General features: G+C 32.9%; 1 protein-coding gene across 5 annotated transcripts in view; it reads left to right on the top strand.

Moving 5' to 3' along the window:
- ZNF438 (zinc finger protein 438) overlaps positions 1-15,430 on the top strand; it is a 174,523-nt gene that overhangs the window by 25,083 nt on the left and 134,010 nt on the right. For 4 of the 5 annotated variants that reach the window (XM_029954348.1, XM_029954349.1, XM_029954350.1 and 1 more), the window contains 2 exons: positions 12,664-12,723; positions 14,504-14,565. In XM_029954348.1, the coding sequence (XP_029810208.1) occupies positions 14,504-14,565 (62 nt within the window). In that variant the 5' untranslated portion in view covers positions 12,664-12,723. Of the gene's footprint in view, positions 1-12,663; positions 12,724-14,503; positions 14,645-15,430 lie in introns of all 5 variants that reach the window. The other variant, XM_029954352.1, reaches the window with a different exon arrangement.

Genomic DNA, 15,430 nt, shown 5'->3' with positions numbered 1-15,430 from the left:
TTTTATTTTATTAAAATTTTTTTAAATGTTTATTTATTTTTGAGAGACAGTGTGAGCAGGGGAAGGACAGAGAGAGAGGGAGACACAGAATCTGAAACAAGCTCCAGGCTCTGAGCTGTCAGCACAGAGCCTGATGCGGGGCTCGAACTCACGAACTGTGAGATCATGACCTGAACCAAAGTTGGCCCACTTAACCGATTGAGCCACCCAGGCGCCCTTGTCAATACTTTTTAAAATCACCTGTCTCTTGTCTCATTCTTTTCAAGTTATTTTGAAAGAAGAATCTACATGTACCATCTCCATTTCTCTTCCTACAGTGTATGCCTTAAATATACTTCAATCTGGATTCTGCTTAACCTTTCCCATCTGTCATCATCAGTGCCCACCTGATTGCCTCATCCTTCACCAGTATTACTGGTAGGGTTTGGCAAGACCTGTGGTTCTGCAGGTTAGCACACACCAGAGTTGTGTGGAGGGTGATTAAAAATATAGTTGGCTGGGCTCCATTCCTAGAGTTTCTAGTTCAGTAAGTCTGAGCTGGGGCTTGTAGATTTGAGCTTACTTTTGATATTATTGATTTTACTAACTACTACCTTCTTCCTGAATTCTAAAACTCAAAATTAACCTCTCAAACCTGCCCTTAGTATTTGAAATACATCATTTTGTCTCTATCCCTGTTGTCTGTGCTTTAGTTTGAACACTCATTTCTTTTCACTTATGCTGCTAGAGTGATCTCTAAACTGCTCATATATTCAATCTCATATTTTCTCTTATTTGTACTTCATACTGTTGTCAGATTGATTTTTTTTTTAAATGCAAGTGTGACCATACTATTCCTGAGCTCAGAATTCTTTGGGCTCTTAATACCTTCCAGATAAAACCCAGACTCCATCCCATGGAAACAAAGAGCTTCAGGATTGTGTCTACTTACCTGTCTAGGGTTTGCTTTTCCTCCTGTCTTTACTTCAGTACTGAACTTGACTCAATTCTTCTCTTGCGCTTTTGAGCCTTTGCATGTTTTCTCTTTGCCTGAAACACTTCTTCCCTCTTCACTGCTTTGGTAGGTCTTGCTTATCTTCTAAGACCTAGCTCAAGGATGCCTCTGCTATTGCCTCACTTCCCTGGTCCCTTTTCTTTTCTATTTCTGGAAATTAGGCATTCCTTTTCCGAACATCCATAGAGGTGTATAAATGGTACTTATTAAGCACTTAAACACTATTCAGTTCTGCGGGTTTATTGGGTGCTTGCTCCCTCCAGACTATAATTTCTTTGAGGACAAAGATGTACTTTTCATCTGTTTCCTAATATGGCACCTAGCATAATAAGAAATGTTTGTCAAATGACTGAATATTAAGCATTATGTTTACTGATAGAAACTGGTCATAAAATCAAGTCTGGAGAATTTAGGACTCAGAAACAAATAGAAACGTGACAAAAACACCTTAGACTTTATATCTAGTTGGATTTGTTAAGGATTCTGGGTAGAATTTATGGTTCTTACAGTCTGTGACAGAGCAGGGATAGGGGTTGGTGATAGATCCTGGAAATCACTTGAGTGATGTTCAAATTAGGTTTCCTTTTTTATTTCCTGGAGAGTTTGGGTGAAAACTGGAAATAGGACTGCTGCTAAGTTTTGGGGCATAATAAATAACTCTGCCGAGTAGGATGAGCACAACTGATTGCAAAATTTTCTGATATATATATATCTATATATATCTATATATATATATATCATGTATACATCTACATATCTACACATATGTATATATATGGTATGTATATTATATACATGTGTCTCTATATATTTCATTGCTTTTTGAGAATTTTGTGCAAACTTAAAAAAGTGATGGTAATTATAAAGCTGCCATCTCTGTTATATACAGATTTTATTTTTAATGTTTTAAAAGTTAGCTTATTCATCCACTGTTTTTGAAAATACATATCTGCCAGAAATTTCATAGTAGTTGTATGCTCTAAGCTTGCATTGTCCATGTGACAGCCATCAACCACATGTGAATTTAAACTAGTTAGAATTAAATTAACAGTTAAGTTCCTTGATCATGCTAGCCACATTTCAGGTGCTCAGTAATTGGGCAATATAGATATAGGATAGAAACAGTGACTTTGAATGACAGATTAGACCAGATGAACTTAACAGATATATATATCCAGAACATTCCATACCAAAACACCAGAATATACATTCAAGTGTACGTGGATCTATTCTCCAGAATAGATCATTTGTTAGGCCACAAAATAAGTCTCAAATTTAATAAGACTGAAATCATATCAAATATTTTTTTTCAATCACAGCAGTATAAAGCTAGAAATCGATTACAAGAGGAAAACTGGAAAAACACTCAAACACATGGAGGCTAAACAGCATGCTACTACACAACAGTGGGTCAATGAAGAATCAAAGACAAAATGAAAAAGACAAATGAAGATGGAAGCATAGCACTTCAAAATCTTTGGGATGCACCAAAAGCAGTTCTGAGAGAAAGTTTTGTAGCGATACAGTTACATATCAAGAAATAAGAAAAATCTCAAATAAGCAATCTAACCTTTCACCTAAGGAGACTGAAAGAGGAACAAACCCCCAAGTTAGTAGAAGGAGGGAAATAATATGGATTAGAACAGAAATAAATGAAATAGAGGCTTAAAAAAATAGAAAAGGTCTATGAAACCAAGAGCTGGTTCTTGGAAAAGATAAATAAAATTGATAAACCTTAGCCAGACTTGTCAAGAAAAAAAGAGAGGACTCAAGAAATGAAAGACGAAAAATAACAACTAATACCATATGAAGGTCATGACATCATTGAATATAAAGGATTATAAGAGACTACTATGAAAAATTGTATGCCAACAAGTTGGATGACAGAAGAAATGGGTGAATTCCTAGAAGCATATGACCTTCCAAAACTGAATCAGGAAAAAATAGAAAAATCGAACAGACTGATTACTAACAATAAATTGGTAATCAAACATCTACCAACAAACAGAAGTCCAGGACAAGGTAGATTCACAGTTGAGTTCTACTAAACATGTAAAGAAGAATTAGTACTGATTCTTCCTAAGCTGTTTCAAGAAATAGAAGAAGGAAAATTTCCAAATTAATTTAATGAGGACAGCATTACCCTGATACCAAAACCAGACAAAGACACTACAAAAAAAGAAAAGTACAGGCCAGTAATACCTGATGAACATAGTTGCAAAAATCCTTAAAATATTAGCAAACCAAATTCAACAATATATTAAAAGGATCATTCACAAAGAGCACATGGAATTTATTCTAGGTGTACAAGGAGAGTTCAGTATCTACAAATCAGTCAATATGATTCATCACATTAACAAGAGGAAGGGTAAAAACCACATGGCCATCTCAAAAGATACGGAAAAAGCATGTGACAACATTCAACATCCATTCATGATAAAACTCTCCACGAATTGGGTTTAGAGGGAGCATATCTCAACATAATAAAGACCATGGATGAAAAACCCACACCACAGCTAACATTATCTCAGTTGCAAAAACTAAAAGCTTTTCCTGTAAGATCAGGAATAAGACAAGGATGTCTTCTGTTACCACTTATTCAACATATACTGGAAGTTGTAGCTGCAGCTGTCAGAGAAGATAAAGAAACTAAAGTCATCCAGATTGGTAAGGAAGAAATAAAACTTCACTGCTTGAGAATGACATGATACTCATATTAAAAAACCTCAAAAAACTATTAGAACTGATCAATGAATTTGGTAAAACTGCATGATATAAATTAATATATAGAAATCTGTTGCATTTCTATACACTAATAACAAGCTAGCAAAAAAAGATATCAAGAAAATCCCATTTATAGTTGCACCAAAAATTTAAAAAAAATACCTAGGAATAAATTTAACAAAAGAGGTAAAAGATCTATATTCTGAAAACTATAAGACGTTGATAAAGAAATTGAAGATGACTCAAAGAAATGGAAAGATATACTCATGGATCGGTAGAATTAATATTGTTAAAATGTCCATAGTACCCAAAACAATCTACAGACTCAATGCACTTCCTTTCAAAATACCAGCAATATATTTCACAGAACTAGAACAGTTGTAAAATTTCCACCTCATATAATTACAATTTTTTTCTTTGTTTTGTACTGCTGATATTTTTAATGATTCTTTTAGATTTTATAGGTACTAAGCAATACACTAGTGGGGGTGCAGGTATATAATGGTGGTTAAAACAGACTTCTTGCCTTCAGGGAAATTACACTGTAATAGATGAGGTAAGACTGTGAACACATCAATAAACTATATAAATATAAAACAATTGTAATATTTTTTTTTGTATTGCAAAAGACCTCAAATAGCCAAAAAAAATCTTGAGGAAGAACAAAGCTAGAGATCCCAAAATCCCAGATTTCGAGTATACTATAAAGCTATCAAAACTATGATACAAACACACACACACAAAGGAACAGGATAGAAAGCCTAGAAAGAAACCAAACTTATATGTCAATTAATTTATGACAAAGGAGGTGAGAATATACAATGGGGGGAAAAGACAATCTTTTCAATAAATGGTTTTGGGAAAATTGGATAGTTACATGTGAAACAATGAAACAGGACCACTCTTACATGATACACAAAGATAAACTCAAAATGATTAATGATTTAAATGTGAGAACTGAAACCATAGGAGTCCTAAAAGAAAGCATAGGAGTCATAGGCAGTAATCTCTTGAACTTTGTGGCCTCACAACATATTTATGGATGTGTTGCCTCAAGGCAAGGGAAACAAAAGCAAAAATAAACTAACTGAGATTACACCAAGAAAGCTTTTGCACAGCAAAGAAAACCATCAAGAAAATGAAAATGCAACCCACTGAATAGGAGATGATATTTGCAAACAATATTTCTAAGAGGGTAATATCCAAAATATATAAAGAATTTATATTACTCAATGCAGAAACCTCTCCAAGTAATTTGATTAAACATGGGCAGAGAACCCAAATAGACATTTTTCCAACGGAGACATACAGATGGTCAACAGACACATGAAAAGATGTTCAGTATCAGTAACCATTAGGAAAATGCAAATCAGAACCACCATGAAGTATTGCCTTACACCTGTCAGAATGATTAGTATCAAAAATACAAGAAATAATAATTGGCAAGGATGTGGAGAAAAGGGAGCCCTTGTGCAGTGTTGGTGGGAATGTAGATTGGTACAACCACTGTGGAAAACATTATGGAGATTCCTAAAAAAATTAAAAATAGAAATACCATACTATCCAGTAATCCCACTAGTAGGTATTTACCCAAAGACAACAAAAACACTAATATGAAAAGATATGTGCACCCCTGTGTTTATTGCAGCATTATTAACAATAGCCAAGATATGGAAAACCAGTATATAAATGGTTAAAGAAAAGGTAGTATATATATGTTGGAATATTACTCATCCATAAAAAAGAATGAGATCTTGCCACTTGTGACAATATGGATGGACTTAGAGGTAATACTATGTTAAGTGAAATAAGTCAGACAAAGACAAATACCATATCATTTCACTTACATGTGGAATCTAAAAAACAAACAAGCAAAAAAACCCAGAAACAGACACGTAAATAACAGAGAACAAAACTGGTGGTTGCCAGAGGGGATGGATAAAATAGGTTACAGGGATTAAAAGTACAAAATTACATTCATAAAATAAATGTCATGAAGATGAAAAGCACAGCATAAGGAATATAGTGAATAACATTGTAATAATTTATAGTGACAGATGGTAACTACACTTAGTCATTGTGAACACTGTGTAACGTATTCATTTGACAACTGCTGTTGTCTACCTAAAACTAATATAACATGTATGTCAACTATACTTCAGTAATTAAAAAAAATTGTTTTTAATTCAGTTCCTCAGTCATGCTAGCCACATTTCAAATGCTCAGTAATTGTATACAGATACAGGATATTTTCATTATTGTCTTAGCGCATAATTTAGATGATTAGGATATAATCTCAATTCCTGTTTTTTAAAAGTCCAAACAAAACCCTTAAAAATGTGTTTTTATTATAAAATAAAACATGTGTTATAAAAATATAAAGTACATGGTTTACTGAATTATTGCAATGCTGATAACACATAGGTCAGGAAATAGAACTTTGTCATCCTTAAAACTCTTCCATGTGTCCTGTGTCAATCACAACCCTCTCTTCTCTCTTAAGTAATCATTATCTGAATTTTCATAGTAATCACTTAAATTTTTAAAAAATTATCTGTGGAGTTAATTAGCTTCCTTAGACACTATAGTTTGGTTTCAACTAAATAAAAACGTTTTTATTGCAATACAATTTCCATGTCATTAAATTAACCCATTTAAAGTATATAATTTAGTGGTTTTGGTATAGTCACAGAATTGTTCAACAACCATCACTATACAATCTAGGTTTAAGACATTACATTACCCCTTATAAGAAATCTATGCCTGTTGGCAGTCACTGCTTATCTCACCCAACCTGACAACCATAATCTACGTTTTGTCTGTACATCTGCTTATTCTGGTTTTTCATGTAAATTGAATCATACACTATGTGGCTTTTTGTGTCTAATTTCTTTTACTTAGTATAGTGCCTTTGAGGTTCATTCACGATGTCAAATATATTAATATTTTTATCCTTTTTATTGTTGGGTATTATTCCATTGAATGGGTATGCCACATTTTGTTTATCCATTCATCAGCTGATAGACATTTGGGTTGTTTCCACTTATTGGCTATTATGATTAATGCTGCTAAGACATTTATGTTCAAGTTTTTGTGTGGATGTATGTTTTCATTTCCCTTGAGTACTTACTTAGTAGTGGGATGCAGGGTCAAAGGGTACCCTATGTTTTAACCTTTTGAGGAACTGTGAAAATGTTTTTCAAATTGGCTATACCAGTTTTCATTCCCACGAGCAATGGAGAGGATTCTAATTTATCCACATCTCCATCAATACTTGTTATTTCTATTTTTGATTATAGGTATGAAGTCATGTCTCACTGAATATCAGATTGATTAAAAATGTATTGTGATTTTCACTTGCATTTCCCCAGCGGTTAATGATGCTGAGCATCTTCTCATATGTTTATTAGATGTTTGTAAATCTTCTTTGGAGAAATGTCTATACAAATCTTTTGATTATTACTTAATAATAAATGTTTATTTTTATTAATGAGTTATAAGAGTTCTTTATTACTGATAACAGTTTCTTTTTAGATACATGATTTATAATTATTTACTTCCATTTTTTTCATTTTATAGTATCATTTACAGCACAAAAGATTTTAATTTAGAAGTATTGCAGTTTATCCATTTTTTTGTTGTTGCTTATACTTTTGGTATGGAATTTAATAAACCATTGTCTAATCCAAGGTCACAAAGATTTACTGCTCTATTTTCTACTAAGTGTTACAAAGTTTTAGCATTTATGTTGTCGTCTATGATCCATTTTTAGTTAATATTTGTGTATGGTGTAAAGAAGGAGTCTAACTTCATGTTTTTGATTGTGGATATCCAGTTGTACTTGCAACATTGCTTTAAAAAGACTATTTTTACTATTAAATTGTTTTGGATTATTCCCTATCAAAGTTGACCACAAATGTTAAGAATTTATTTCTGAACTTTCAGTTTCTTTCCACTGTTTTACATGTTTATCTGTATGCCAGTACCATACTGTGTTGATTACTGTACTATATAGTAAGTTTTGAAATTGGGATATGTAAGTCTTCCGATTTTCTTTTCCTTTTTTAAGATTGTTTGACTATTCTAGGTCCCTTGCATATCCATATGAGTGAGTGTTAGCATAGGTCTTTCCATTTTTGCAGAAAAGTCATTTTGGATTGTAATAGGACTTGTGCTGAATATGTAGACCAATATGGGGAGTATTGACATCCTAACAGTAGTAAGTCTTAACAATCCATCAGCATGGCATGTTTTTCCATTTGTTTGTCTTTAATTTCTTTTATCAGTATTTTGTAGTTTCCAGTGTGCAAGTCTTATACTATTTTTGTTAAATATGCTTTGAAGTATTTTAATCTTCTTGATGTGATTATAAAAGGAATTGTTTTCTTAATTTGAATTTTGGATTGCTTATTGTGGTTGTATAGAAAAAAAAGAATTTTTTATATGTTCTTGTATCCTGCAACCTTGCTGAGCATAGTTATTCTAAAAACTCTTTTTTAAAAGTAGATTTCTTAGGATTTTCTGTATATAAAATTATGTCATCTGCAAATAGGTATAGTTATACTTAACTCCTTTCCAATACGGATGCTTTTTTTTGTTTGTTTGTTTTCATGCCTAATTGTATTGATTAGAACTTGCAGTGAAATGTTAGGTAGAAATGGTAAGAAATAGGACACAATTCTCTTGTCTCTCTAATTTTAGGAGGGACACATTCAGTCTTTCATGATTAGGTATGATCTTGGCTGTGAGTTTTTGTAGATGTCTTTTGTCTGGTTGAGGAAGTTCCTTTCTATTCCTAGTTTGTTGAATGCTTTTTATGATAATCGGGTACTGGATTTTGGCACATGCTTTTTCTATATTTGTTGATATGATCACGTAGTTTTTAAGAATTTTGTTACTATATTATTAGTTAATTTAGTTAATATAATATTGATTTTTGTGTGTGTGTGGGCGTGTATTGAACCAACCTAGCATTCCTAGGGTAAATCTTACTTGGTTGTGGTTTTAATACTTTTTACATATTGCTGAATTTGCTTTGCTAGTATTTTGTTGAGGATTTTACATCTATATCCATAAAGAATGTTGGTCTATAATTTTCTTATGTCTTTGTCTAGTATCAAAGTAATTCTGTCCTTGTAGAAATGTTCTCTCCTCAAGTAGATGTTTGTTTTGGAAGACTTCTTTAAAGATCAGTATTCTCATTTAAAGGTTTGGTAGAATTAACAGTGAAGTCCTCTGGGTCTGTACTTATATTTGTTGGAAGTGTTTTAATTACTAACTCAATCTCTTTATTCTTTACAGGCCTATTCAGAGTTTGTATGTTTTCTTCTGTCAATTGTAGTAGTTTGTCTTTTTTTTTTTTTTTAAAGAATTTGTTCTTTTCACACAATACTCAATTGGTTAATGTACAGTTGTTTATGGTATTCCTTTATAATAACTTTATTCCTGGAAGGCCAATAGTAATGTTCTTTTGTTCATTCCTGATTCTGGTAATTTTTGTGTACCTTTATTTTTTCTTGGTCACTCAAGCTAAAGATTTGTCAATTTTGTTGACCTTTTCAAAGAACAACTTTGTTTGCATTGATTTTCTTTCCTGTTTTTCTATTCTTTCCTCCTTTCTTTCTTTCTTTCTTTCTTTCTTTTGCACTTTAATCTTTATTATTCCCTTACTTCTGCTTGCTTTTCTTTGTGCTCCTCTTTTTCTCAGTTCTTAAGATGGAAGTTTAGGTTATTCATTTGAGATCTTTTTTAACATAAGCACTTAACAACTATAAATTTTACTTAAAGTACTGCTTTCTTTAGCTGTATCCCATAAGATTTGGTATGGTGTGTTTTTGTTTTTTTTCATGTCAGGGAATTTTCTAATTCCATTTCCTAATTCTATTTTCATTTCTAATTCCATTTCTTTGATTTACTGGTTATTTAGCAATATATTGTTTTATTTCCGTATATTTGTGAACTTCTAGAATTTCCTTCAGTTACTGATTTCTAGTTGCATCCTATTTTGGTCATGGAATAATCTGAATGATTTTAATCACTTTAAATTATTGAGTCTTGTCCATGGCCTTGAATATAGTTTACCTTAGAGAATGTTTCATATGCACTTCAGAAGAATGTATATTGTGTTTTTGGGTGGAGTATTGTATAGATGTCTGTTAGGTCTAGTTGACCAAAGTTTTTTCCAAATCTTTTATTTCCTTGTGTATTTTCTTCTTGGTTATTCCATCTAATATTGAAAGGGGATATGACATCTTCCAGTTTCATTTTTGAATTGTTTATTCCTTCAATTCTTTTGTTGTTATCTTAAAGTTTATTTTTTCTGATTCTCATGGTTCTTCTTTGCATAGTTTGTCTTTTTACTTTCAACCTATTTATATCATTGAACACAAAACGTGTTTTCTGTAGATAGTATATTGTATATATAGTTTACCTTTGAACAACATGTGGGTTGTGTTGCTGACCCCCTGCACAGTTTAAAATTCACATAAAACTTTTTTTAAAGTTTATTTTAGTATTTATTTTGAGAGAGACAGAAGGAGAGAGAGAAACCCAGGCAGACTCCATGCTGTCAGCACAGAGCCTGATATGGGACTCCATCCCATGGACTGTGAGACCATGACCTGAGTTGGTTTAAGAGTCAGACGTGTAACTGGCTGAGCCATCCAAGCATCCAACACATAAAACTTTTGACTCTTGAGACGCAAAACTTGAGAGACTATTGAATACTGAAAACGAACTGAGGGTTGAAGGGGAAGGGGGAGGGGGGAAAAGAGGTGGTGGTGATGGAGGAGGCACTTGCGGCGAAGAGCACTGGGTGTTGTATGGAAACCAATTTGACAATAAACTATTTAAAAAAAAAAAAACTTTTGACTCTCGAAAACTTAACCTACTGTTGACCAAAAGCCTTACCAATAACATAGCAGACATATTTTGTATATATTGTATGTTATTTCGTATGTTATATGTTCCAATATAGTAAGCTAGAGAAAAGAAAACATTGTTAAGAAAATTGTAAGGAAGATTTTTTACAGTACTATAGTGTATTTATTGGGAAAAATTACACGTTAAGTGGACTTGTACAGTGTATTCCATGTTGTTCAAGGGTCAACTGTCATTGGATGTTTAAAAATATAATCTGATAATCTCTGCTTTTTTTTTTATTGGGTTTAGTCTGTTCACAGTTAATATTATTGATATGGTTGGATTTACATCTGCTATTTTGCTTTTTATTTTCTCATGCCTTTGTTCTCTTGAATTCTTTTAAATTAAGTGAATTCTTTTGAAATAATTGAATATCCTCCAGTGTGGCATTGAGTCCTTTAATAATTTTTAAATTATACATCTTGAGTTATTCTTTTAGTGTTTGCTCTAGGTTTTATAATGTACCTTTTAACTTAGAAGAATCTGCTTCTCATTTTTACTTACTCAGTACAGTAAACTTTTCTCCTGTATAGCTCCATTTTTCTTTCTCCCCACTTTTTGCTACTATTATTACACATCTTATCTATATACTATAGAAGTTGAACAATATATTATCAGTTTTTACTTTATATAATCCTATGCCCTTTAAAGAAGCTGAGAGAAGAAAGGAGAACAAATACATATTTATAGAGTTAGTTATATCAGCCTCTCTATTTTTCATTCTCTTCTTATATTTCTGTGGGTTTGAGTTCCCATCTGGTGTTATGTCCTTACTCTAATACAACTTTCTTCTCACTTGCTTCCTTTATGCTGTTATTGCAAGTATATAAAATTTCTATATGTTACTAGTCCAACAGTACATTTGTATGCATATTGTTTTATTGAATTACTCTCTAAATCAGTTAAGAAAAGAAAGGGGAGTTAACTGAGTTTTCTATTTGATGTATCTCCTGACACTGATAGAAAGCTGGCATCATTTGAGTGTGAATTTCTTCTGTTAATAGAGCCATCAAAATAACAGCTGTCACTTAACTTTGTATAAAGAAGATAAATTGTAATAGAATTGAGAGAGAGAAGTGTAAAGAACATTCATTTGATCTAAATGAAAAGTCATGCTTTATAGAGTAGTATGTAAAACATTTCCATCTGCTTTTCTTAATATGGTCTTCGAACTAGTTACAAGCAGAGACAGCAGTATTGAATATTTCTTCCACCTCTAATAAGTCTGAAGGAGTTAGTTGTCGCCAGCTATTCTGGCTTGAGTGCACTTTTTTTTTTCTCCTGCAACTGGCTTGGGTATTGTCTTTGAGAATGAGGTATGAGTTAAAGCCCATCCAGAGATGCCTTAATGCTCAAAGTCTTTCAGATTTAACCACGTATTAATTGGCAACTGGGTTCTCTGCAATGCATCTCATACTACTTAACAAGATAATAGCAGAACCTAAGAGTGAAAACCCGGGGTTATTATACTGCTACCATTAAAAAATAAAGCACTAAGAAAATCTAAGATAAATAGTATGGTGAGTGGGACACCGAACAACAGGCATAAATTGGGACCATCTCAGGCAAACTGACACACGTGGATACTTTATCAGACATGTAGTTTTTCAGAAATCTCCTAACTCTAACCTCTGGATTACCATTTTCCCATCAAAAGGCTGTGCCCTCGATATGATTCACTTGTTTGTGACTGCTTAGTAATTTCTACGGCATTATGTACATGGAAAAGAATGTGAAGCATTCTTCCTAGTCAGTTTCATTCATTTGACATTTCTTTTTTTTGAACATTTTCTATTTGTCTTAAAACTTTTATTAAATTTTGCATGCTTTCATTTTTAAACGAAGATGTGTAATAAATCTAGTGAATTCTATTCTCCCTTAAGTTAGTTCTTATGTTATCTTAATAAAAATATACAGTAATTAAAAATAAAATTTGAGAATAAAAGGAAGGCAGTTTCTACAAATGTTTGATAAAAATGGATTATTTGAATATGATTATAATAATATTTTATATTCTATTACAGGATTAATTAAAAGGATTTACTGTATGTCTTATGACTCTTTATTGGAGCCTTGGGAGATAGGTAAGTGACAAGCATCTTTTGAAGGGATATTTCTGAAACATTAAATAATTTGATCTCATAGGTTCCTGACAAAGTGACTTACCTCTTTTTCTCCTTAGTAAAATGTTATTAGAAATACCGTGTTTACATGAATCTTAATATAACAGTTCTCTAATATCCAACAAGTCATATTTTCCAGGAAGCTTGTAGGTTTATTTGGTGTAATATTTACAGTGAAGACATTTAATAAGACATGAATTTGACACCGTAAAGCACTAAAAAAAATTTAAAGCACTAAAACAACAGCAACAACAACAATAATAATAATAATAATCAGTGAATTCGATGTGGTACCTGGATTAGATCTTAGAATCGGAAAAAGGCATTAGTGAAAAAACAGGTGAAATCCAAATAAAACCTGTAGCTTAATTAATAGCAATATATCAACATTAATTCCTTAGTCTTGACAAACCTGTGGTTATGTAAGATGTCAACTTTAGGGGAAATTGAGTGAGGGGGATACAGGAACTCTCTTTACAACTCTGTTGTAACAAATCTAAAATTATTCCAAAATAAAAATTTGTTTAAAGCAGAAAAAAATCAAGTTTTATTTATTTAAAAATTATAGTTTATAAGTAACTTTTCTCTGTAATAGTTTGAGAAATGAAAATTATTATGTACCTTTTAAAAATCCAGATTTTGTGAAGTAGAGATACAAGGAAGTGTATGGCCATAGGTTTCACTTTTTAGTTAATAGGAGATGTGGGATTTCTTGGATATTAGCATGATGTTTGTGACCTCCTTATACCTGATTACACACTTGCTCTTTGATTCTTTAAAGGTGCTTCTGTGGTCTTTGGTAGTATAGTATAGCACTGTGTATTAACATAGCGGGACCTGTAAATGGTTCTCGGTGTCCTGGGTTTTTCTTTTTCTTTCTCTTCTCTTTTCTTTAATGTGTTGTTGGAGGCAAAAAGACCAGTCATGGGGACTCAGTTTGGAGTTGAGACCCTCACAAGTGTTGTCTTGTTCAGTTTTACCTATGTGAACTTCTAGGTCAAGTACTAGACACAGTTGACCTATTGTTAAGGAGTATGAATAAAGATGAACAGAACTCTTAAATAGCCATTTCTGTAATTGAGCTAAAATAATTGATTGCTGTCAGATAATAGAAATTCTCAGTTTCGAAAATGAACTCTAGCAGTATAACCCTTTTAAATTTCTATAAATATTAAAAGACTGCAGGAATGGAACTCTGTAGTTTGCTGAAACTATTACATAACTTTTCATTAATAAAAGTAAAATAGTCATGCTGGTCTTATAAATGGTTTCCTGCTTCTGTTGCCAACTTTAATGATTTTAGTTAAACTTAAATTTAATAAAGGGAAATAGAAATATATTATCCTTAAAGGATGTAGACATTTAAAACAACAGACCCAGGCCTGAGTGACTATTTCAAAATAATTATCAGGCTTGGAGATTTCTGTTTTGCTTGATAGTATTTATTTAGAATTGGTGTTATCAATCTCGTGTTAATAGAATAATATCTTTACTTGATTTTTGTATAACATAATTTTGCTAAATCTTGGCTGGGAAGTTCCGCAAAATGGAAGAGAGATTTTTCAGGACAAGTTTAAATTCCATTGGTCATATGATAGTTCAGCTGCCTGACTCTTGTTCTGTGGTCATCTAAAATGTAAATGAGAGTAGCTGTTATGTGCTGGGCACTTTCTACATAGCATGCGTGTTATTTCTATTTAATCTTCCCAAACACAACAACAGTTTGGAATTCCCTTTCTAGATGTGGAGGGAAAGTAACAGCGTCTCCAGGCTGACCCTGAGAGTTTGGTGCCGACAGAACAGGTATGGATGGTGTGAAGTATCTCCTGTTTGGTTCATAATGTTATCAGCTTCCAGGAAACCCTCAGTCCATGAACACAAGGTAAACTTCAGAGTACTTCAACTCTTCTGGGTAAAAGGATGTCTGATCACACTGGGTGACGTAGAGCAGATTCCCCTGGGGTGACTAGCCTGGAGTACAATGTCCTGTTCCCTGTTCCAGTCTTGGTCTGGCTCATTCTGCAGTTCCCTAGCATGTCAGTTGTTCTCTGTCACCTGATTAACTGCTGAACACTCACTTATTGTATGCTTCATTGATCATAAGCCAAGAACTTCTGGCAGCTCTGGGGAACATGATCTTAACGTGCCTCCTGGTCAGTGCTGGGCAGCTAGAAGTTGTTAGTTGGGGTGAAAATTTGGATCCAGAAGCTAGGACACATGCCAGAGGCCGGAGTTGGGTAATTGAGCGGCTGACATGTTGCAATGTAGCTATCCAGATTCAGTCAATAGGTTGGGACTCAAATAGAGTAGACACATGACTTTGAAAGGTGGTTTTTGAAGATGATGATGGCTAACTGTGGACTTTGTGGATATAAAATACAGTTAACCCTTGAACCATGTGGGGCTAGGGGCCCTGCTTCACCCCAAAACCAAAAATCTACATACAACTTTTGACTCCCCCAAAACTTAACTACTAATAGCCTCTTGTTGACAGGAAGACTTACCAGTAACTAAGTAGTCGATTAATACATACACGTATTTTGTATGTTATATGTGTGATATACTGTATTCTTACAATAAAGTAAGCTGTAGAAAAGAAAATGTGACTAAGAAAATTGTAAGGAAAATACATTTACAGTATGATACTATGTCGAAAAAAATCCACATA

This window comes from Suricata suricatta, chromosome 10, assembly GCF_006229205.1.
Source record: "Suricata suricatta isolate VVHF042 chromosome 10, meerkat_22Aug2017_6uvM2_HiC, whole genome shotgun sequence".
NCBI lineage: Eukaryota > Metazoa > Chordata > Mammalia > Carnivora > Herpestidae > Suricata > Suricata suricatta.
The sequence above is the reverse complement of the archived record's forward strand: the minus strand, read 5'-3'. Positions and strand labels throughout refer to the sequence as shown.